The sequence below is a fragment of the Rousettus aegyptiacus genome, unplaced genomic scaffold, assembly GCF_014176215.1.
Source record: "Rousettus aegyptiacus isolate mRouAeg1 unplaced genomic scaffold, mRouAeg1.p scaffold_m13_p_6, whole genome shotgun sequence".
NCBI classification, from domain to species: Eukaryota; Metazoa; Chordata; class Mammalia; order Chiroptera; family Pteropodidae; genus Rousettus; species Rousettus aegyptiacus.
The window spans coordinates 50,326,406-50,349,055 of record NW_023416309.1 but is presented as its reverse complement, the minus strand read 5'-3'; the positions used below and the strand labels follow the sequence as shown (position 1 = coordinate 50,349,055).

Genomic DNA, 22,650 nt, shown 5'->3' with positions numbered 1-22,650 from the left:
GAGAGAGCATGATAGACTCTGCAGGTCTCAAGCAACTACACCTGTACTAGATAGTTTATGGAATAAAAGTGAATCTGGCATGTAAAGTGCATGGATGTGGGGTGGCGTGGAGAGACACACGGACACAAGAAAAGAAAAAACAGTCTCTTAGAAAGTATAAAGGAAACGGCTTGAATTAAGTAGGATGTTGTGAAGGTAAGGACAAGGGTATAATTCTCAGGACTGAAGACTCTCTTAAACAAATGCTGTTAGTGGTGAGGGAGACGGAAGCACCAAGAAAACCTCTTAATTCACTCAACACATATTTTAAACAGCTAAATTTATTGAGAACCAGCGATGCAGACCTGGTCGAAAAAGTACTCGGTCCTCACAGAAAACAGTAGTCAGTATATTCCAGGTAGGCAGTAATGTTAGTAACTAAGAAAAGGAGCATAAGCAGAAGAGGAAACAAAGTTCTAAAGAACAGGCATTTAAGCTAATGAGTTCGATTTTGAACATGCCGAGTTTGAGGTGCTAAAGGACCGTCAGGTGGAGATTTCTAGCAAGCTGCTGGCAGATCAAGAGAATGCGCATCCCAGGTGTACTGAAGGTGGTTGAAGAATGATGAGTATTTGAGGTCACCTACAGGGAACATGTAGAGTTGAAAGAGGGCTGGGGAAGGAAGCGTGAGGAATGGCAATATTTAATCAGGGAAGAGGATCCAGCAGAAGGTATCATGATGGAGAAGGTTGGGAAGGCAGATGAAATCTGGATTGAACGAAGCCATGTAATTAAAAGGAAAGAGAGTTCTGCTTTCTGTAATTGCCTGTTTTCTGTGAATTCTTCACTGGACAGTAAGCACCGTGTAGACAGTAAGCATGGCTGTTCACCTTGTCTTACCAATGACGAGCACAGTGTCGGGCACAGGGTGGTGCTTGTATGTTTTGGATGACTTAATGGCGGCATAACCAGCAGGGTGACAACAGCTATAGTTGATTGAGTCAAGCAAGCAAAGGACTGGGTTTTCCCATTAGGAGGCTCTCGGAAGTGCGAGGAAAGAACAATTTAGGTGGGTGGAAAGAAATATAATATCACTGGCTATAAAATATTAGAAATATAAAGAATTCTTAGGGAGGGCATAGCAAACACATAGATTCTAGAAAATAACTTTTTTTTTTGACAAGTTTCTTTTTTTAAAAAAAAAAAACCACGACTTTAAATATTCATATCTTCTTATTTGTTTCTAAATGTCAGAGTTCTCGGTCAGACTTGAAAATACTTTCAAACGAGTCCCTGGCAACCTCCAAATTATTCTTGGTGACCTCGATGTCACTCTGGCCATAATCTTGGGACCAGAAGGGGATATAAAAAGTCACCTTGACCACAGTTTCTTTAACTAAAATGGAGCTGCATTATATTGACTTGCTGCCTGTCAGATATGAAAGAAAATGTAATGCAGAATAAAACAGTTATAATAGGAGTATTAAAAAAATAGAAAAACAGGGCATTTATCCATCAATACGATGCCAAATCATTTATAAAATCCTGAGGCAAATAAGCTTCAATCGTTGCTTAACTCTAAACGAGGTTAGGAGCGCAACAGCCCAGACTTGCGTACGGTGTGGCTTCATGGACCAAACAGCCACCTGTCCCATAATGTTTGCGTAGCTTCCTGTGTGTGGTTCTTATTCACGGAAACTGAAACTAATGAGTTAAGAACTGGCTGATTATAAAAAAAATGAATCAAATAAATCTTGGACTTTAGCCTGGACTTAAAAAAATGTGTTTCTAAACAAGCACTTAGAAGCCCTGGAAAGCAATAAAATGAAAGGCAATTTGCACAGACTAATGGAGCAGCTAAAGGGGGCAGGAGTGGAGAATCGGTACTGTATAATGGAGGAAAAGTTTGGTTTTGGAATTTTGTTGTAAAACAGTCTCTCCCTGATGATAAATCACTAGTGAATGACAGCTAGAATTTTCTGTTGGAGCCATGATAACGTCAAGTTTGTGTAACTGTACATTAAAAAAGAGAACAATACAACATAAAATCAAAGCCACACACTAAAATTTTGTACTTTTGGAAGAAGCCCATTATTCAGGCTAAATACCTCGCAAAAAGCAAAGGCAAAACAAAACAGATAAACAAACAAAACATTATTTATGGGTAACCTAGCTTAGACATTTAATGCTAAATGCTAACTCGGCTCGTGAAACATCTTGGCAGTTATTCTTTTTTTTTCTTTTCCCTCTTGTATAGAGAAGGATTTATGTTCCTAAACAGAAAAGGTAGAAGGGAAAGTAAGATTAATTAGCAAAGTGTCCCCAACATAGTCACGCTCAGGTGTTTATCAGCAGGTATACACAGGTGGCTCACTTTTTGTTCATAGCCTTCTATCATCCATGTACATATCTGTTTTTATTAGATTATAAATAACTTTAAGGTCGAATGTTGTGTCTCATTCATTTTTGCCCAAGCCCTATATTTTATATTTAGCGCTCAATAAATATTGGCTAAATAAACTGAATATAATAAACAGAATATAAATTTTTACAAAAGGATGACCCTTCAGGTACAGCTCACATATATAACCAGGACAGAAGAAAATCTTGAGGAGCACATTTCCAGAATTACCTGCCTCCAGAATTCTGGTATGAATGATGGCAGCCATTAAAATAACCCAAACAAGCCAAAACAAACAAAGTCCTCAGATAATTTAGCTTCATGAAATCCAAGGTAGGAATCTAAATCATACGTATTATTACCTCGCAAATCATTTCATGATTTTCCCCCAAAATTAAAAATAAAATAGTCTAGGATAATCATATTTGTTCCCCAACTCAAAGAGCCAAAGAAAAACTTTATGTTCTTGGTTATCTAAATTAGACCAGGAGGTGGAGCTTAACTTCTTGGCTTTAAAAAGGACGTCTTTGGAGGCCCTCTGTGCTCTGTTGGCTCTAGGACCACATCTGTACAAGTGGACATGCAGGTGGCCGCATGGGGATTCTGACGGGGCGGGACGGTAACACAGAGTAGCTAAAAATGGACTAAAAACTCTTTATTTCCAATCTGGCCTGGGATTTATGTTTAGAAAATCAATTTCCTTACAAATTATCCATCAGTTCAGTAGAAAAAGGAAAAGTTAGGTAAAGGAAAGAGTTTCTTTTTGATGTAACAGGAAAACAAGGTCCAGGAAATACCTGCTATAACCCATGTGCAACTTCAGACATGATTCTCTTCTAACTGTCGATAAAAGTGGTGAGAGGTATATTATCCATCAGAGTTACTCATTTTCCTCCCTCTACTCCTCACAGTGAGGGCACATGATATAGATGAAAAGGAATTGGCATTACAACCAGAAATATCTGGAATCGAAATATTTAATTTTTAAAACTAAAATTACATATACATTGTACAACATGATGATTTTATATATACATAGTGAAATGAATACTAGTCAAGAGAATTATCATCTCCATACACAGTTATCATTTTTGTATGCTGACGAAAATACCTTAAATCTACTCCCTTAGCAAATTTCCAGTATCCGGTACAGTCTTATAACTACAGTCATCACATGGACTATCAGGTCTCTAGACTTATTCATCCGACATAGCTGCAACTTTGTCCCTTTGACCATCGCCTTCCCATTTTCCCCACCTCCCCATCCCTGGAAACCACCATTCTACTCTCTGCTTCTATGATGATTTTCTTAGATTCCAAATAAAAATCCTTACAATATGTGGCCCCCAGTGTCTGGCATGCAATAGGTGCTCACGAAGTATTTGTTGAGTAAATGAATGGATAACTTACAATGAATGTGATAAGCCGCTGTGATGTTCCACTGGATTTCCCATTGTTTAGCATCACTCGTGTGAGGCAACAGCCAAAAGAACTTAGTGACACAGTGTAGCCAAGGTTCCCCCACAGAACAAAGTGGCAGATTGCGAGAAACCAGATGGCCGACCATGTTCTGTGACCACAGACACAAATAATCCTGGCAAGTAGGCAGTTGGAGCTAGATGGGAAGTGATTAAAGTCTGTGCTCACTGAATTCTAGTGATAGCATGAATGTTTCTTATTTTCTACTGTCAGACTGAAAAGGGGTTTCCTTTTGTTTAAAACAACCTTGGTTAGCCTCACCACTGTAATTGACTGAACTTGTTTCTGATGAGCATTTCTAGAGAGCATAATTAGTCCCATAGCGCCGGCTTAAGTGGGACGGTGCTGAAGAGCCATGGACTCAGCTTGGCTTCCTATTTATTCTCCCCTTACCTGGCAACTTGGGATTGGAATACGATTTTTCAAAGAATTATAAGGCAGGAAATCACTGAGAATATAAAATGTACATCAGCTATTCGGAGTTCTACTACTTTCTCATTTTCCAGACTTTCTAAAATAGATGTGGATCTAAAGGCTTCTCCCACTATTTCCACTTATTCTTGGCACGCGTGACCACTTATGCATACGCATACTATTGTTAGATCCTGCCTGATGAGGGGACAAAGAGAAAGGATAAGTTAAAGGAAAAAAAAATATTCTGAAGTCAATCTCCACTTAAAGGTAGTCTGCTAATAGTGACCTATAAATTAATACACATACATATCAACGAGTGTCTGCATTGGTGGCAATGTAAATTCAAGAGCAACTTCATTTTAGGTATTCGAACTAAAATTCAAATATGTAAACAATAATTTTATTACTTTCAAATAATAAAACTATATTTTTCTATAATGCAGGGTTCTCACAATTTAAAAGGCTTTTAGCCCCCAGTTTCGGCTTGTGAATTTTTATTATATTCAGTCTGCAGTGAGAATAAGATATGGCTGACAGAAGTGCAGAACTAGCCTATCTATGGCCTTCCTACTACCACGCAGATGATCTAGGGACGGATGTGGGGGGTGGGTTGCTTTGTTGATTGGTCTGTTCAATGGCTACTGTCCATTCAAACCCGAACTCTGGAGGCAAGTAATTCTGGAAAGGTGCTCCTCAGGTTTTCTTCTATCCTGATTATAGAGGTGAGCTGTAATTAATGTATGTACCATGCCTTACCATCTGAAAAAGTTTTATTTTTTATTTTTTGATCTCACGTGATTGTGGAATTTAGATAGCACGATAATGTATTACTATCAACTTTTTAATAGTTGAAGAGACTGAGGCCCACGGAGGCTTGATAGCTTGCCTCAGCTTTTATACCGAGTAGGTACAAGAGCTGAAACTCGCACCCAGGTCTCATGACTGACTCCCATGAGCTTTCTCACGAAGCGGTGCAGGGACACTGGCACCGTGGAAATGAGTGCTCTTGACTGTTTAATAACCACGGCAGAGCTGCCTCCTTTCAGCCGAAGCCCTTCCTGAGTCCTGAGCATAAAGGCTCTGTAGCAGCTTCAAGGGCATATTCAAGAAGGTTATACACGACCCCACTGAAGGGAGAAAACATCGTCCGCCTAGTCTGGTTGGCCAACTGCTCTTTTAAACACCTGTATCTCAACGTGGCTGGTAGCTGACTATCACATGTATCTACAGAGCTGCAGATTAGAAACTTATTTTCAAAAATTAAACCCTGTGTTTTGATTTTAATGAGATCCATTAGATAGATTAAAATAATTAAGATGATTAAAATGAGTATGTAATCTTTTTAATTAAAAAAGGAACCACTACAATATTCTGATCTTCAGCCAGTAACAAGTTCTGAAAAATCTATTTGAAAACAAATTTTTTCACTAAAAAACATTTTAGGGAAGTAAGTTACTATTGCTGACCAAATCGGCATCGTGATATTTTCCCCATATGGCTGATATTATGACTCAAGCAGTAGGATTTTAAAAAGTATTTATTGATTCACTAATTATGCTCTCATAATTGCTCCCTAAATTAAGGTATAAAAATATTTAGAAGGCTGAGTTAGATCGTTCAGTTACTTGATCTTACCTTGATGTGATATTCAGGTAATAAGCTGGATTTTGACCTATATTACTTATTTTTTTTTAATAGGATACGATTTTCTCTTCTTTCCATAAAGCAAAACAAAACTGTAGCTTCCTACCACCAAGTTAATAAAAATGAGAATCACTATTATGGCTCAAATGAAAAAATAAATAACTCGTAAGATTCTCCTTTTCATATTGCACTTAGATGTCAAAAAATAGTATTTTGTAGGTATAAAATATTCTAAGAATGTCTGAATAATGTTAATTAAGGGTGTAAGAAAAAATGCACTTGAAAATGTCTGCTATAATTGTGTTTTCTACAAATAGATAAACCACGTTTTTTGGTCAATACCTATTATCATAATTTGTCTTGTAAGAATTTTTTAAAAACTACATATTGTTTTTTAGACATCTGTCTATTATTTAGTGCCATTTTATAACTGCTGCTATTTTCATGTATTAACGGTGATGAATTTTGTTGTGGAAATTTTAAAAATCAATTTAGGACAAGTTATTTAATGCTTTGTGATAATCTAATACAAAAAGAATGTGGTTTCATAAGGGGACCAAGCCTAACCAGCAGCTATCCTATTGCAATAGCATAAAATCAGATTGTGGTACTCTGCCAGTGATACGTGTTCAGACCACTATTAGTGAAAAACAATAGCACTGAGTTTTCAACAACGCAGTGCCAGTCTGCTGAAAGCACACACACTTTCTGTTTGCTGAAAACAGAAATTATCTGAAAGAGAACTTTCCTTTGGGCCTCACTCTCTAAGAAACACAATATAACAACAATATGCCTGACAACGCTGTGATTAAACTATCTGTTAGGAAAAGACGGCCCAGCAGGGATGCCAGGGAGCGCTCTCATTGGTTTAACTGGGATGGTCTCAGGCAAGATGAGCAAAAGGACTCTGTAGCAGCACTCCGAAAGGAGAGGCCGAGAGTGTGACAGTCGCAGACACGCATGGCAATCTGGCGAGAGGGTTGCCCTTTGGAAGAAAAAGACACTCTCCTTCATTCTCTGGCATACTCCTATACAGAGCTTAAATTTAAAAAAAAAAAAATCAATGCTAATAGGACAAATTCTAGGGTAGGTGAAGCAAAAGTAGGGAAAATGCACTTACCCAGACTTGGAAAAAAATACACACACACACACACACACACACACACACGCACATATTTAAACTTCTTAGAGGAAAACAATCTTTACTACAATCTGAAGGATGAGTAAGAATTAGGAAAGTGATGCTGAGAACAGGACAAGACAGGACAGGGTGAACTAGGCAAAAAGAGCAGCTCTGGAAGTATCAGGAGGCTGTGAAAAGTGGCCCATTGAAAGAATCAGAAGTCTATAATGGCTGCATGTAGAGTAGGAGAAAGGAAATGTGGTAAAATACATAAGAGACTGCAGAATTCTCATCACAAGGACCGTATTAAACAAATAAGATAATAGATTTTAACCTAACCACATTTGTAATTATCTTAAATGTAAGTGCTCTAAACATATGAATTAAAAGGTAGAACTGTCATATTGTGGGTGGGAGGAAGCATGACCTAAATACAGCTGTTTACGAGCAATTCGTTTTAAATATAAACACAGACAGGTTAAAAGTAAAATGATAAAGATATTCTATGCAGACTGTAATTAAAAGAAAGCTGGAATGGCTGTATTAATAGTGGAAGGAGTAGAGCTCAGACCAAAAAGTTTTACTAGGAAAAGGTAATGACATTATATAACGATAAAGGAGTCATTTCGCCAAGGTGACATAACAATCCTAAATGTGTACATGTTTAATAAAGAGCTTCAAAATGAATGAAGCAAAAACTGATGGAATTTAAAGAAGAAACAGACAAGACTACAATTATAATTGGATATTGTAACACTTCTCTCTCAGTAAAAATGTAAAACTAAGGACAGATCAGTAAGAATGCAGAACTAAGGATGTAGAAAATGTCAAAAATATCATCAATGAAATTGACCTAATAGATAATTCTAGAACTCCGGACAAGAACAGAATATAAATTCTCTTCAAGTGCATATGGACCATTAACCAAGATGGGTCATATTCTGAGTTTAAAAGACACTATAACAAACTTAAAAGAATTAAAATCACACAAAGTTATTATCTGAAGACAACAGAACTAAACTAAAATTAAGCCATAGAGAGATATCTGAAAAATCCTCAAATACATGGACCTTAAACAATATACTTCTAAATAATCCAAAGGTCAAAAAGGAATTCACAAGGAAGATTTAAAAATGTTTTGAATTGAATGAAAATGAAAATGCAACATAACAAATTAGCTTGGCTTCCTATTTAGCAATGTAGCTAAAGGGAGTACTTAAAGGGAAATTAATACCTTCAAATGCTTATACTAAGAACAAAAGTTTGAAATCAATGATCCAAGCTTACATCCTAAGACATTAGGAAAGAAGTAGTAAATGAAACCGAAACAGATAGAAGGAAATAATAGATAAATATCAATGACACGCAAAATAGAAAACAAATTCATAAAACTAAAAGCTGGTTCTAGGACAATATCAAAAATTTTGGTTAATCTCTAGTAAGACTGATGAAGAAAAATGGAAGACATACATCAAGAATAAAAACACCCTCCCCCCAAACAAACAAACAAACAATGACCAGGTGGCTTTAGTTGGTAATTTCTAGCGAACATCTGAGAATGATATAATACAAATTCTATACATACTCTTCCAGAAAATAGATCAGGAAGGGACATGTCTCCATCCAGTTTATGAAGCCAGCATTACTCTGATACCAAAACTGCACAAAGACATGACAAATAATCAGAATTATAGACCGGTATACCTACTAAACATAGAGGCAAACAAACAAACAAACAAAAAACTTTAAAAAACAGCAAATTGAACTCAGCCATACATAAAAATGATAACATGTCACAACTAAGTGAGGTTACTCCGTAAAAGGCAATGTCACTTTAACACTGGAAAACCAATCAACTTAATTTACCATATCAACAAACTAAAGTAAAACCATCTAAAAAAATTAAGAAAAACATTTTCAAAGGTCAGTATCCGATCCTGACAAAAATTCTTAGCAAACTAAGAATAGAAAGAAATTTCCTAAACCTGAGAAAGAAACATTTTGGAAAAACCTAAATTTAACACCATACTTAATGGTGAAAGACTGAATATTTCCTTCCTAAGATCTGAAATAAAACAAGAATGTTGGCTCTCAATTTCAATACAATAGTGTACTGGAAGTCCTTGCCAATGAAATAAGGCCAGGAAAAGAAATAACAGGCATATAGATAGGAAAGGAAGAAGTTAAAACTGTTTATCTGCAGATGGCATAACTTTCTACATATAAAATCCTAAGGCATTTACAAAAAAATTAAAATTAGTAAGTTGAGTTTAGCAAGATCACAAGATAAAGTGTCAATATCCATGAATGAATTGTATTTTAGCATTCAATGACCACATACAATTGGCAATTGAAATGAAAAAAGTACCATTTGCAATAGCATTAAAAATAAAATAACTATGAATTTAACAAAATATTTCAATATAAAATATTGCTGAGAGAAGTTAAAGTATGCCTAAATAAATGAGGAGATAGTATCATATTTATAATTTAGAAGGCACAAGACTATTAAAATGACAACTCTTCCCATACATTCAAACCAATTCCAATCATAATCCCGGCTGGGGTTTTTTGTTTGTTTATTTGTTTGTTTGTTTGTTTGAGAAATTGAAAAGTTGATTCTAAAATTTATGTGGGAAAATTAAAGACCTACAAGAGCCAAAACAAATTTGAAAAAGAAGTACAAATTTAAGGATTTGCACTACATACTTCATTTTAAAACTGACTAGAAAACCACGATAATCAAGACATTGCGGGATTGGCATAAAGCATAGATATACATATCAACAGAATGAAATATATTTAATAAAACTACACATATATAGTCTACTAATCTGCAGCAAAGCAAGTGAGGTAATGAATAGGGTCAAAGAAACTGCTGAAATAACTAGGTTTCTATATGAAAAAAAATTTGGCCCTTATATCACACTATATATTAAGCAAAGAACAAAACTCAACAAAACAAAATCTCAAAGTGCAATATAATAAGGCCTAAATGTAAGTGCTAAAGCATAACACCTCTAGAAGGAAATATCAGAAAATCTCTGTGACCTTGAGTTAGGCAAAGAGTTCTTAAATTTCACATCAAAATCTTGACCATGAACAAACAAACAAACACACTTCAACAAATTGAACGTCATCAAAATTAAAAACATCTGTGCTTCAAAAAACTCTTAAGAAAAGGCAAGCTACACACTGGGAGGAAATATTTGCAAAACACATATATGAAAAAGAGCTTGTATCCAAAATGTATTTTTAAAAATCTTACAATCTTATAACTTTATAGCATGACAAACACTCCAATTAAAATCGGCCAAAAAAATTGAACATTTTACCAAAATAGTTATACAAATGGCTGATAAGCAAATGAAAAGACACTCCACATCAGCAGTCATCAGGGAAATGCAAAGTTGACCCACAAGAAGATACCCAATAGAATGGCTAAAACTAACAGAGTTGCAATGTGGAGCAATGAGAACTTCCATAGATTGCTGTTGGGAATGTTTAGCAGTGCAGCCCCTTGGAAAAGAGTTTGGCAGAGTCTCATAAAGTTAAACATATATTTATCATACAATTTACCAGTAGAGTACCACCCCTAGGTATTTAACCAAGAGAAAGAAAAACATGTCTACAGAAAAGATCTGTACACATATGGGTATAGCAGCTTTCTTCATAGTAGCTTCAAGCTAAAAACATAAGTCTGTAAGGTAAATTATGGTATATTCATAACTAAGGAATTCTATTTATAATAAAAAGGGAAATTTCCTTCATGCCATTGGTTTAGATGAGCTACGCTGAAAAAAGACATTGTTTTGAATTTCACTAATGTAATTTTAAATATGATAACAACAAATTAGCAACATTTTCCAAATAACGTCTTTCTCAAATACAGTCCACTTAACCCAGTGCTGAGAAAAAAATAAGGATGAATCTGTTAGCATATATATTTTAGTCATTTTATTAACATTTACTTTAGTTACTTATTATTAATTAATAAAAAGTAATAGTTTAATAATCCATACAGTCAAAATAAATCTTATAAGATGGGATGATAAAAGGTACTACTTACTACTCCTCAAACCTCCCCCCTCCCCAGAAAAAAACCTCTCAAAACTAGAGTACTTGTAATTAAGAGAAACCTTTAATTTGGGAAATTAGAAGCAACTTTTATAAGGAATCCTAGTGACAAGACATGCTCAGATGAGCACATAAGCACATGATAATAAAGGACAAGAAACCATTTCAGGTATGTCACCAACTAGGCATCTACACGCAGTTCAGAAGCCAAAACTACAATTCGTTAATGCTATCAACTATAGATAATTAATTATAAACAATACAGTCAAAGCAGTACAGACCTTAATTCCACATTTTATTTCATCTTTATTTAAATTGCAATACATTTTGATTGTAGAATAGACATATACATAACTACGAAAAGGTAACCACAGTCTTCAAGGCCTGTCGAGCCGGCCACGGTTACCAGTGAGGTCAAGTTGCAGATCTAAATGCTAGTAATTAAAGGTTCCAGCTGCTGTGTTTCTTTTTCTATCTTCATCAATTGGCAATATTCTTCCAAATATTTTTCAAGAAATTCTGGAATCTCAGCAAGGGGAGCCCTTTAACTTGAAAAAATTATCAGACACTTGGAATTTGATGCTGATGATATTGACTTAAACATATGTATACACAAATGCATGTACCCTTTGGATTCCTGGGCAAAACACTAAAAAAGTAGGCAAACACATAGTGAAAGAAAGACTCAGAAAAAAACAAAACAAAATTTGAGAGTATTTTAAAAACTTGAATTTTTCTTCTAAAGATTTAGTTCCAGTGATTACAGGAAGAGATTGCTAAATTAAAAGATGATTTAAAATATTTATTATTGAATAAAAAACCAGCTCAGTGTAGTCAAATGCAGCAGTTACTGTGTACCAGGTACTATGCATATTACTCCATTTAATCTTCATGCAACAATATACGAGAGGTGTTATTATGATTCTCATTTTAAACAGAAAGAGCAGAGATACAGAAGTTTACATAAATTGTCTCAATTCCCACTGCTACTAAATGGCAGAGAAAGAATTCAAACTCAGGCAGTATGTTTCTAGAATCTACTTTCTTATCCATAAAGCTATGATGGCCTAGCAAAATGTTTTAGGTAATCAGGTAATTAATTAGGTAATGTCTTGTATATTAAAGTTGATCACTTTTGGGGATGGTCCTGTTCCTTGTCAATTTTGCCCTAAGGATTAACAAAAAGAGACTTACACACACACACACACACACACACCCGTGCAGCTTAATTTATTCTGATGAATTTAAGTGACTTGCAAGTATAGCATGTATTTTTTCTTGCTGGCCACCCCGCCCCCCCTTTTTCATTTTATTAATTTCCTACAGGAAATTGCCAGTTAATAGAAAAAGCAGCACCGGAACTGCCTCACATCCTATAGTTATTAATTAAAGCGAAAGCAAAATCTGGTTCAGTAACTCTGGATACTAAAAATATAGAGTTAAACAAAGCTGACTGCCTCTTGAAATGAAATTTCAACTTCAATAATCTGCCTAAAAAAAATTTATGCATTAAAATCCACATCTTTCCTTAAAGAAATTCTCCACCAAATTTTTAGTGGATAAAGCGACTCAATATTATCTGACCTTTCCTCTCTAAAATTTCAGAAGGGAAAGGAATTCGAGAACATTAAAATAAATCACTCAAGTTTCAATAAGTTTTTTTTAAAGGCAGTTAGTCACATCATTCTATTGTATTTCCAGCTACAGGTTATTACCCACAATCAATAAAGTAAGAAACTGTATAAACTATCTTATTAATTTTATATAATGGTTAGTCAACTTTAAAATACTATACTACAAAACTTTTAAATGTTTCAGATGGCTTTAGATGAGACTGGATAATTTATTATTTTATGTAGCATGAAGTGATAGGTAAGTGGATATCATGCTGAGAAAATGTACATAATTTCTGAATGTGAAAATCCATTCCATCGTAGAGTTTTCTTACATGATTTAAGGTTACATTGGGATGATTTTTAGACTCTGTCTGTAAGAGTGCCTAAATGACAAACATGCCAGCTACGTCTGTAAGCCACAGACTGCCTGTGTATATTTGTATCATACCCGCTCCCACTGCTGGAGAAAGTGTCAAGTTAAAGTTTCTTTCTGGTTCTGTCATATGACATAAAACTAAACTCCTGATACTCTCTCAACACACCCCTGGGAAAGCAGAGGCAAGCAGGCAATACTGCAGTGGAGTAGAGCAGATGGCAAAAAATAGTGAGGAGTAAATGTTTGATTTGGAACAGCTGAAGTATAAATGGGAGGAAGTTCCAGAACATCTAACCATTGTTTTATGTATTTATGAAAATGATCTTACAGATTCATAAATGGTGAACAGAAAGAGAATGGACTTGTTGAAGTAGATAACTCCAAGATGCAAAAAGAATCATGACACTTAAAACAATGCAGCATCTTGAAAACAATGCCATTCGCTTTTGCAGGGGAGTGAAGCATCCAAGAACAACCTTGGAAGGTCCTCTTATGGGACTGGCGGGGCTTCCTATCATCAAGGGAATGGGATGGACTAATGAGATTGTAGATAAGACCACACTGGACTGTTGGGCTGAATAACAATAAAGCATTCTTTCCTGCCATTAGTAGGGAGATGGAGAATGTGTTTTTTCAATACCCCTTGAAAAGTTACCTCCTAGATGTTCAGAGGCATATTGCATTGAACTCAATCTTCATTCATCGAACACACACATATAACACGTTTGCAACAGTTCACAAATTTTTCTTTAGATTTCACCTATAGTTTGTTAAGGCTGACCTACAAAGTAACCTATAGTTACACTAGCCTTCTTTAAAACATAAATTGAGATATGTTCCTAAGAAGCTATAGAAAATAAATTCTTTGTGTCTTGAATAATATTTTCAAGTTGACTCCCCCATAATTTTAATATGTTTCCTGCTTGGGGGATGTGTGGGAGGAAACTTACCTTCACTACATAATAATACCACAACTTGCTCAAAAAATCCTGGCTTTCATTTTAAGGTTCCTGTGCCTTTGCTGTTTGTCTGTCTGTCCTGGGGGAGATGTTAGTCAAATGGACAATCAAGACAAATAAGTCTGAAAGGCAGTTCATAACAGTAGTTAAGAGCCCTGTGTGGGGAGTAACAGACAACCCAGATGTAGTCCTGGACGGACGCCTTTTAGTTGTTGTGTGTTTTGGATAAGCTATTTAGTCTCTCTAACCTCAGTTTTCTTCTTTTCTAAAGTAATGATAAGAATAGTTCCTGTAAGAATTAAAAAAAATAATTATGTGGCATGCCATTGTAGTTATTTCAGGCTGCCGCAATGGAACACCACAGAGCAGGTGGCTAAAACAATGGACATTTATTTCTCCTAGTTCTGGGGGCTGGAAGTCCTGAGACGAGGGTGCCAGCGTGTCAGGGTCTTGGTGAGGGACGGCTTTCTTCCCCATTTGCACAAGGCCTGTTTCTCCCTGTGTCCTCATATGGCAGAAGAGCCATCAACTCTCTCACGTCATTTCCTTCATAGACATTAATGCCATTCACTCCACCCTCGATACCTAGCTACTTCCCAAAGGCCCTACCTTCTAATCTTGTCAGATTGGGGATTAGGGGTTTAACAAATGAATTGTCATGATCGGACACAAACATTCAGTCCACAGTGCAGCACACTCACCACAGTACTGGGCACGTAGGAAAAACGAGTTAAATGTCAGCTATATGAACCTGACACATTCATTTAAAAATGCATGTCAATTAAAAGTTATCAAAAAATGTATTTCACAGTGCATACACATCACAATATATTCATACTTATTGGCAAGGCCACAGCCCTAAGTACCAAGATGTCCATAACTGGAAAAAAAAAACAAAACAAAACAAAAAAACAAGACATAAAACTGGAGTAAGTGAATATGCCATTCACTCACATGCCAAAGTACACCTGTTCTGACTTTGCTCTTGGAAGAATCTATTTATATGCTAGTAATTATGGTTACTATTTCCATGAAAGAAGAAAAAAAACACATAGAAAAATGTCGATATTAAAAAAATCATTAGAAATCAATCTGTAAAGATTGTGCTTAATCAGAAAGGTATACAAAGACCTCATTCATTTAAACTGTAAAAAAAAAAAAAAACAAATTAAAAAAAACACTATGACAAAAATTATGGCAGAGTAAAGCGTCTTCCGTATTTCTAGTGGAAAGTTTACATCAGGGCAAACTAAAAATAAAATGTGATTCTATTTGTTCTCATTAACGGTTTACATAGTGGTGTTTTATCTGTGAGGTTACATAAAATCATAAATGTGTGTAGTTTATGTAAAAATGTGATCTTGGCTCATGTTTCAGCAATGGGTTAATTTACTTCTTTAATGACTATTGGTAGATTCATGTCATTGCAATAGATATCCTTCAGGAAAAAACGATGCACCATTTAAAAATATTAACATATAAATTTCATTGTAAAAGGATTAGGTCCAAAGCAATCCTGCCAAATTAATTTAGGTAAGTATACTAGGTAAATAAATCAGCATCCTTTTACTTCTAGAAAGCACTCCAAGCAATTTCGAGTCATTAAAAATACTTTTAGCTGCAACATTTTGCCTTTTACTGTGGCCTTAATGGTTACACGACAGCATTTCTACTATAGGCGGTATGGCTTTTATGCCCTGATAATAGCAGCATTTTTAGAAAACTACCAAAAAAAAAAAAAAAAGAAAAAGAAAATCAGGGGTGATTTTTGAACAAGTCTTCTACAATTGTTAAATCAAAAATGACATAAATGTAAGCTCTTGTAAATTTTAATTCAATATGTTCTTTTTGCCAAATATTCAATGGGTTATGAACCCTTCTTAAAAGGGTATATAAAACAGGTAACACATTGCAAAGGGCTAAGGAGTCCCTTGAGAGCGTTCTGAAAAAGTTTTACCTACTTGCTGATTTATGAACTAGTCTTATAAGCTTGTGGACTTAATTTCTTTTAAGTCTACAAATGTCTCAGACAGATGAACGTCATTATGTTTCATATCTATTTAGATTAAAAGCCCAGTCCCACAAGGCAAGAGACAGTCAATTATTTTCGTTTTATACTGTTGTTATGAAATATTGCTGTTTTTAAAATGTACTTCTGGAGAATAAAAATTGTTCACCAACATATTTTAAACTGAATTTCAGGTGTCTGAACACCAGAGAGAAAATAACGTAATCTCAAAATGTAACTTCAAATCAATTGTTTTTATAATGATTTTGTATTTTTTCCACTAAGTTTTCTCTGACAAAAATGATAAATTCTGTGCTATTGTAAGCTTTTGACAGTTAGTATACTTTTGCTTCACAGAAAAAAAAAATAACGTTGCTTACAGATTCTGTAGGACAAAGAGAAGAGGTTTTTCTTTCCTGAGTAGAATTAGACCTTTAGTTTAATTTCATAACCCTGAGGGGAAATGCCTTCAATCACCCCAACTTTGAATAGTGATTTCCTTAAAATATCAAGACAGAGCTGTGTTCATTGCTAACCACCAGGACGGAGACAGCTTCTTTGACACAGTTTTTTAGCAGTCTCTCAGAAGAGGAAGGACAGAGGCCAGATAGTTAGACCTTTTTTTTAGGGAGGGTCAAGGGTGGAGGCTCTGAGTTAAGACAGGTCTTTCATTAAGTGCGGGCTAGACTGGGATTGGCTAAGGATTACTATGTAACAATTTAGGGTTGGTGGAGGCACAAGGTGAGAGTTTCCAAGTGCATCTTCTAATGAGATCTCTTGAAAGTTTAGTAGTTTGATAGTCCTTTAAATTAATTTGCAAAAATCCCTGAAAGGAACAAAAAAATTATGTAAAATTTTTATCTTCCTTTACCTATCTAAGAATTTTCTGGATGGGCAAAATCTTATTGATGAAGACAGTGGAGCGGTGCAGTTAACATTAATGAAAAAACTGAAAAGTCAAGTCGGGTTAATGCAGACACCAAGCCATGTGGGCGTAGATCATTCTGGTTCTTAATCAGTAGAGTCTGTGACCAACACCCCCATCCACGAGATAAATAATTAAAGAGTACGGAAAGTGAACAATGGCTAATCGTGTAATTTGCATTTCAAAGATAATAATGTTCCAACACCCTTATGCAAATAAAAGACAATGGTTTATTAAATACAATTACGAGCAAAATAATTCACTGGGATTTCAGAACTTCCTGCACCAAAGTTTATTTCTTCCTTTTGCTCCATGGCTTCAATGCCCTGGGGAAATGCAGACACTCAGTCAAGGAGAGAGCCCTGGTAGAAGTCCCGGAAGCCAGACATCAGCAGGCAGGGAACAGAGATAAAGAACAAAGTTAGAAGCTGCTACTTCCTGGGCAGAATCGGACCTCTGGGGCTAAAAAAAGCAGAGATGGCAACTTGTCTCCTGTTTCAAAGATGTCTTTCTCCCCTTCATTCTGTTTCTTTCTTCACTCTTTTTTTCTGGTTTTTCCTTTATGAGGAAAGGATTAGGAGTACCGCATGAGACTCAGGCTGGAATTCAATTCTTCTTATGTCTGCTACTTACTTAGCTCTATAGTCTTGGAACTTTTTCTTCTATTAGCATCAGATTCTTTACCAACAGATTAAGAAACAAAACAAAACAAAACAAAACAATACCTACTATCCGTCTGGCATAGGATCTGGTTTACGGTGAGGTGTTAGAAAATGATACAATAGAACCCTGCCTTAATGCAGTCAATGCTGTCTGCTGTAGACTGAATGTTTGCCCCTGCCCCCTGCCCCATTCATAAATTAAACTCTAACACCCAATGTGTTAGTATTAGGAGGGGGCTTTGGGGAGGTGATTAAGTCATGCAGTTGGGGCCCTCACAAATGGGATTAGTGCCCTTATGAAAGAGGCCCAGAGAGCTCCGGAGCTCCTTCTGCCATGTGAGGACATAGCAGAACAGCTGTCTCTGAACCAGGAAGCAGGCCCTCGGCACACGTGGGACCTGCCTTCGCCCTGATCTTGGCCTTCCCAGCCATCAGAACTGTGAGCAATTTTGTTGTTCATCAACCACTCGGTCTATGGTATTCTGTTGTAGCAGCTCAAATGGACTGAGACAGCGTTCAAAAACTGTGCATCATGGGAGCAGGCATTATTACAAGATTAACCAAATGACCAAGGTGAGCTGTGCGGCAGGTCATTTGGGAGTTCAGTGTCTCTGATGTAAACTCCACCTCCTGTGGGCTGAAGTTTGTTGGCACCCAGTGGTAATAGCTCCAGCTTAAGCACTGATGGGGACATTGGGATGTCCGGGGCAGCAGCAGTGATCCCAGAAATCTGGTTGGTGGATGAACATTTTACTGGCCTGATCCAGAGAGACTGGGCTGAGAGAATGTGGGCACCGACTCCCGCCCCCCTGCTTCCTGAGATAGGATCTCATAATTTTCCCTGTCCAGCATCACCTTAGCGTCACGGTCCCTCTTCTTTCTGAGAAACTTTGAGTAAAGGGATCAGCTAGAGCAAAGGAACCACTTGCCAATCATTCATGTTCGAATTCGAGTTATTCTAATTTGCATTATTGCCAGGTGCACTACTGCAAGATTTATGCATGGCTTTACAATGAACAGTAATTGTATCAATATTAAATTCAAACACGTATTAAATACGTGTTATGTGCAAAGCAAACAGGTATTACGAATGTAAAGATGACTATGACAAGCTCTCGTACTTAAACAAAGCTTTTTATCCAATGGGCAGAGAGATATTTAAATAAAACCGAAGCCAAGTAAGTAGTTCATTTTAACTAGATCAGGAAATATTTCAGGAAAAGGTGACATTGGAACCGAGATTTGAATTATGAACAACTTTTCAATAGTTGTGAGACTGAAATAACATATTCCAGGGGGAGTCAGGCAGAGAGGTGTACACGTGCAAGTGATGTTCTGTTACAGGAAGCCGTCAGTTAAGTTAGCATACAGGGCAGATCTCAGGGTACTTTGGAGCTGAAGTATGGCCCTACACTCCCATATTCTGGTATGATGTATGAAAGCCATGTGGCTGGGTTTCGGAGGGACGGGACACAATCAGCTGTGTAAGGAAGATGCACAGCAAACGGGGAGCAGAGAGAGTTGAAGAAAGGGGGTTACATGCCTCTTGTAACAGGTGAGAGATGGCAGGAATCTCAACTGGGATACCTAAGCTGGGAGAGAAGATGGAACAGATTCCAGAAGAAACAAGATCAGCAACGTGGAAGAAAGGAGAGACTGGGGATGGAGGGGATTGGGAGTCAACACAATGCTCAGAAAACAGAACTTTATAAATTGAAAAACTTGCAGCATTTACTGAAGAGAATTTGCACTTGCTCTTCCCTCGGCCTGCGAGAATTAAAAGGTGTAAAAAAAAAAATGTGGTCCCTTCCCCCACAGACTTTGTTCTAGTAGGTGAAAAAGACATGTCAAGTTAAAATACGGTGTGAGCTTTTCCCCTTCCTCCTGTTTTTAACTTCCTTTCACTTCCTTTTCTGAATGATTCAGTCCTAAAGCCATTCGCTGGGGTAGAGCGAGGGAGGTGTCCATACCAGTGGGAAAAGAAAAGTCACGCTGTGTCAGAACATGATGTGGGGGCCCACAGCGGGGTGAGGAGGCGTCTGTGAAAAGGGCAGATGTGGAGTCAGGACTGAGTGACGAGGGCATCCATGTCGCCTGGAGTAGAGCTGTCCCACGCGAGCGATGGAGGCATCTCGACAAAGAGGTGGCCTCGCATGGGGTGTCAGGGCCCCAGCAGGGTGAGGGGAGTATGGCTAGGTGTGGGGGTGTCAGAGCCTGGGGGAGTGAGAAGGGCATCGGGGGGGGGGTCAGTTGGGAGGAGCATCCCCCCACACCGGCGTTTGGATGAGAAGTCCTGGAGCACGGGGTTAGTGCGGAGGCCGTCCAGGTGAAGGAGGGGTCTGGAATCTGGTGTGAGTGCCTCGGCAGGGTGAGGCGGGCAGGGGCCAGCCCAGCACGGGGTGCTGGACACTGAGTGCAGGGAGAAGGGATGCTGCCCTGGGGACAGGATGACAGCTAAGATGGGAGACAGCGAAGGCGGGGGTTGTTTTTGTAAAAGGTAAATACATGAAGAATAATGAAAACCTGGTCCATCACCTGGTTAGAGAGAAAGGAGTTATAAATATGGAAAGAGAGGTGATACTGGAGTGGAATGACAGCTATTAGTATAAACTTATGGATTTCAATATTTAGGTAGAGAAATAAATTTACATGTAAATGCATAAACACAAACATATATTTTCTAGTTCTGCCTACTGAGAGACCTGGGAGGAGCAACGGCTCAAAAGCAAGAGCATGACTCAGGCCAGATCTTGACCCCTACAGACCGCTCTCCGCCAAAAGGAACGAGGACTTCTTGGAGAAAGAACAAGATGAGACTAGAACGTCTTGTGCCAGAAAGCAAGGACGTACTCAAAGACTGCGGAAACTTATCAAAGGGACACAGAAGTGACCTTAAAGAGGGTCTCAAAGCCCAGATCTCAGGCAATTTGAGTATCGAAATAATAACAGCAATGGGCATCATCATCAGTGAACAAAATAGATGATCGTACACTGAAAGTCTGATGGAGAATGTGAACTGTACGTAGTTTCAAAGTACCTTCTATAAAACTCTTATTAATTTTTAAAGAAGAAGAGTAAATGTATATCGGAGCAACCCTGCAGACCCCGCCTAGATCAGATGATTGAAAGTGAACATCATCGGCAATGGGACAAATTGTGCACATTTTGATAGGATGTAATGAGAAGAACAGAGGATACTTCTTTAATGTTGCTGCTCAAGATGACATTACCTGAATGTGATCAGAAGGAATCATGGGAAAATCCAAATTGCAGGCCATTCTAAAATCCACAAAATAATTCTTCAAAACTGTCAAGCTCATGAAAGTCCAGGAAAGACTGAGAAAACTATCTAAGACTGAAAAAGACTCAATGCAATGCATGAACAGGGTCTACAAATTAGGTGACAGTAACATGTTAATATTAATTTCTGCATTTTGATGGCCATACTGTAGTTATGCAAGAGAATGTTCTTATTTTTAGGAAATACGGACTGATGTAATTGGGAGACAAGAGGGTTTCAGGTGGCAATTGTACTCTCACAGGGTACTGAAAAAAAAAGTTTTTCAACATGTACATTTTCTATAAATTTGTGATTATTAAAAAAAAAAAAATAAGCATCATGTCGCAAGGGCTGAGCTTGTACAGCCAGAGTAGAGGAACACTTATGCCCGATCCAAGAGGTCTCCCTTCTTCGGAACTGCCTCAAAAACTGTGTGATGCATGCTTGCCTAGTTGGTCAACACTGGCTTGAAGCCAATATTATAACCAATTTCCTTTTTCTCTCCCATCAATAAAACATTTTTTTCTAATAGCTTTGCTGAAACATAATTCACACACCATAAAATCTGCTCATTTAAAGTGCACATGCACAACTCAGTGGTTTTTACTATATTTGAAGTTGTGCAACCATCATTATAATAGAATTTTAGAACACTTTTATCACCAATCAAAAAGAGCCCATGCCCATTAGCAGTCATTGCTCATTTCCATTCTTACTTGTATTTTTAAAACTTACTGCATTTTTTACTCCTACAAGATGTTGTGGCACATAGTAGGTAGTTAATAGTTATTTGATGAATGAATGAATTGTCATTTGATGTCACAGCTATTTATGACTGGCATCTTTATGGTTGTTTCCTATCTGCTACTTTCTATATTTTCATTAAAAAAAAAAAGTGATCCTCAAACACCTTGTATTAAAATAAATGATGCTCTAGCTTCTTGAAAGTTATTTTATAAACTCCATGGTAGTAGTATTATCTTTATTGCAGTCTCACAGAATATAGATGATGAGCTATGATTATATCACTATGTTTTGGAAAGTGTTGAGGTCACTTTAACATACTAATAATCAGCATTCTTGAACTTAAAACCTTTGCAAACTACCACCAATTTCTATGATGATAGACTAAATAAAATTCTCCAAATTCAGGATAACTCTATTACGAGATTGAGCTGAAGACAAACATAAAAACAGATACGTCTTCCAACATAACCTTATGTCAAAAGAGTAACAGGAGCACAGATTCTGCATAATCATACAATTTCTTTTTTATAAACTATATTTATTTTCATTGAAGACTGTCACCAAGACCTTCTTTTCACAAGCAGTTCAATGCAGAACTCTCAAAAATGGTCAAATTATTATTTTGCAGTAATGATGAAAAAACATGCAGGCCTCCACTTTAAATTATCTTTTCAAAATTTTACTACTTTATGGATACAATCACTTATATAATTGTATTCTTCCAAATACTAATTATTTTTGAATGTTTGGCGATAATAAGTCTCTCAAAGAACTGGATTAATTAGCCACAGAAAAGAGATATGATCTCTAGAAAGAATAATTTCAGTATATAAAGTAAATTTCTGAAACTGAAAATAAATACTTCAATTATATTTTTTGAAGTACAGTTTTTTTCTGTGTTTTAGCCAATGTAACCTTCACTTTAGTAAGCGAAGGGTATGATTATCTCGACCATCACGT

At 36.8% G+C, this 22,650-nt stretch overlaps 1 protein-coding gene across 14 annotated transcripts in view; it reads right to left on the bottom strand.

Annotated features, from left to right (window-relative positions):
- The window catches only part of ATRNL1 (attractin like 1), a 535,879-nt gene that overhangs the window by 111,596 nt on the left and 401,633 nt on the right, over nt 1-22,650 (bottom strand). For 6 of the 14 annotated variants that reach the window (XR_004951254.1, XM_036222140.1, XM_036222143.1 and 3 more), the window contains exon 28: nt 3,791-3,901. The exons of 7 other annotated variants lie outside the window; for them this stretch is intronic. Coding sequence is in view for 6 of the 7 variants with exons in the window: in XM_036222140.1 (XP_036078033.1) it covers nt 3,791-3,901 (111 nt within the window). In the remaining variant the exon portion in view is untranslated. Of the gene's footprint in view, nt 1-3,790; nt 3,902-17,211; nt 17,364-22,650 lie in introns of those variants that run through there. One more of the 14 variants, XM_036222147.1, reaches the window with a different exon arrangement.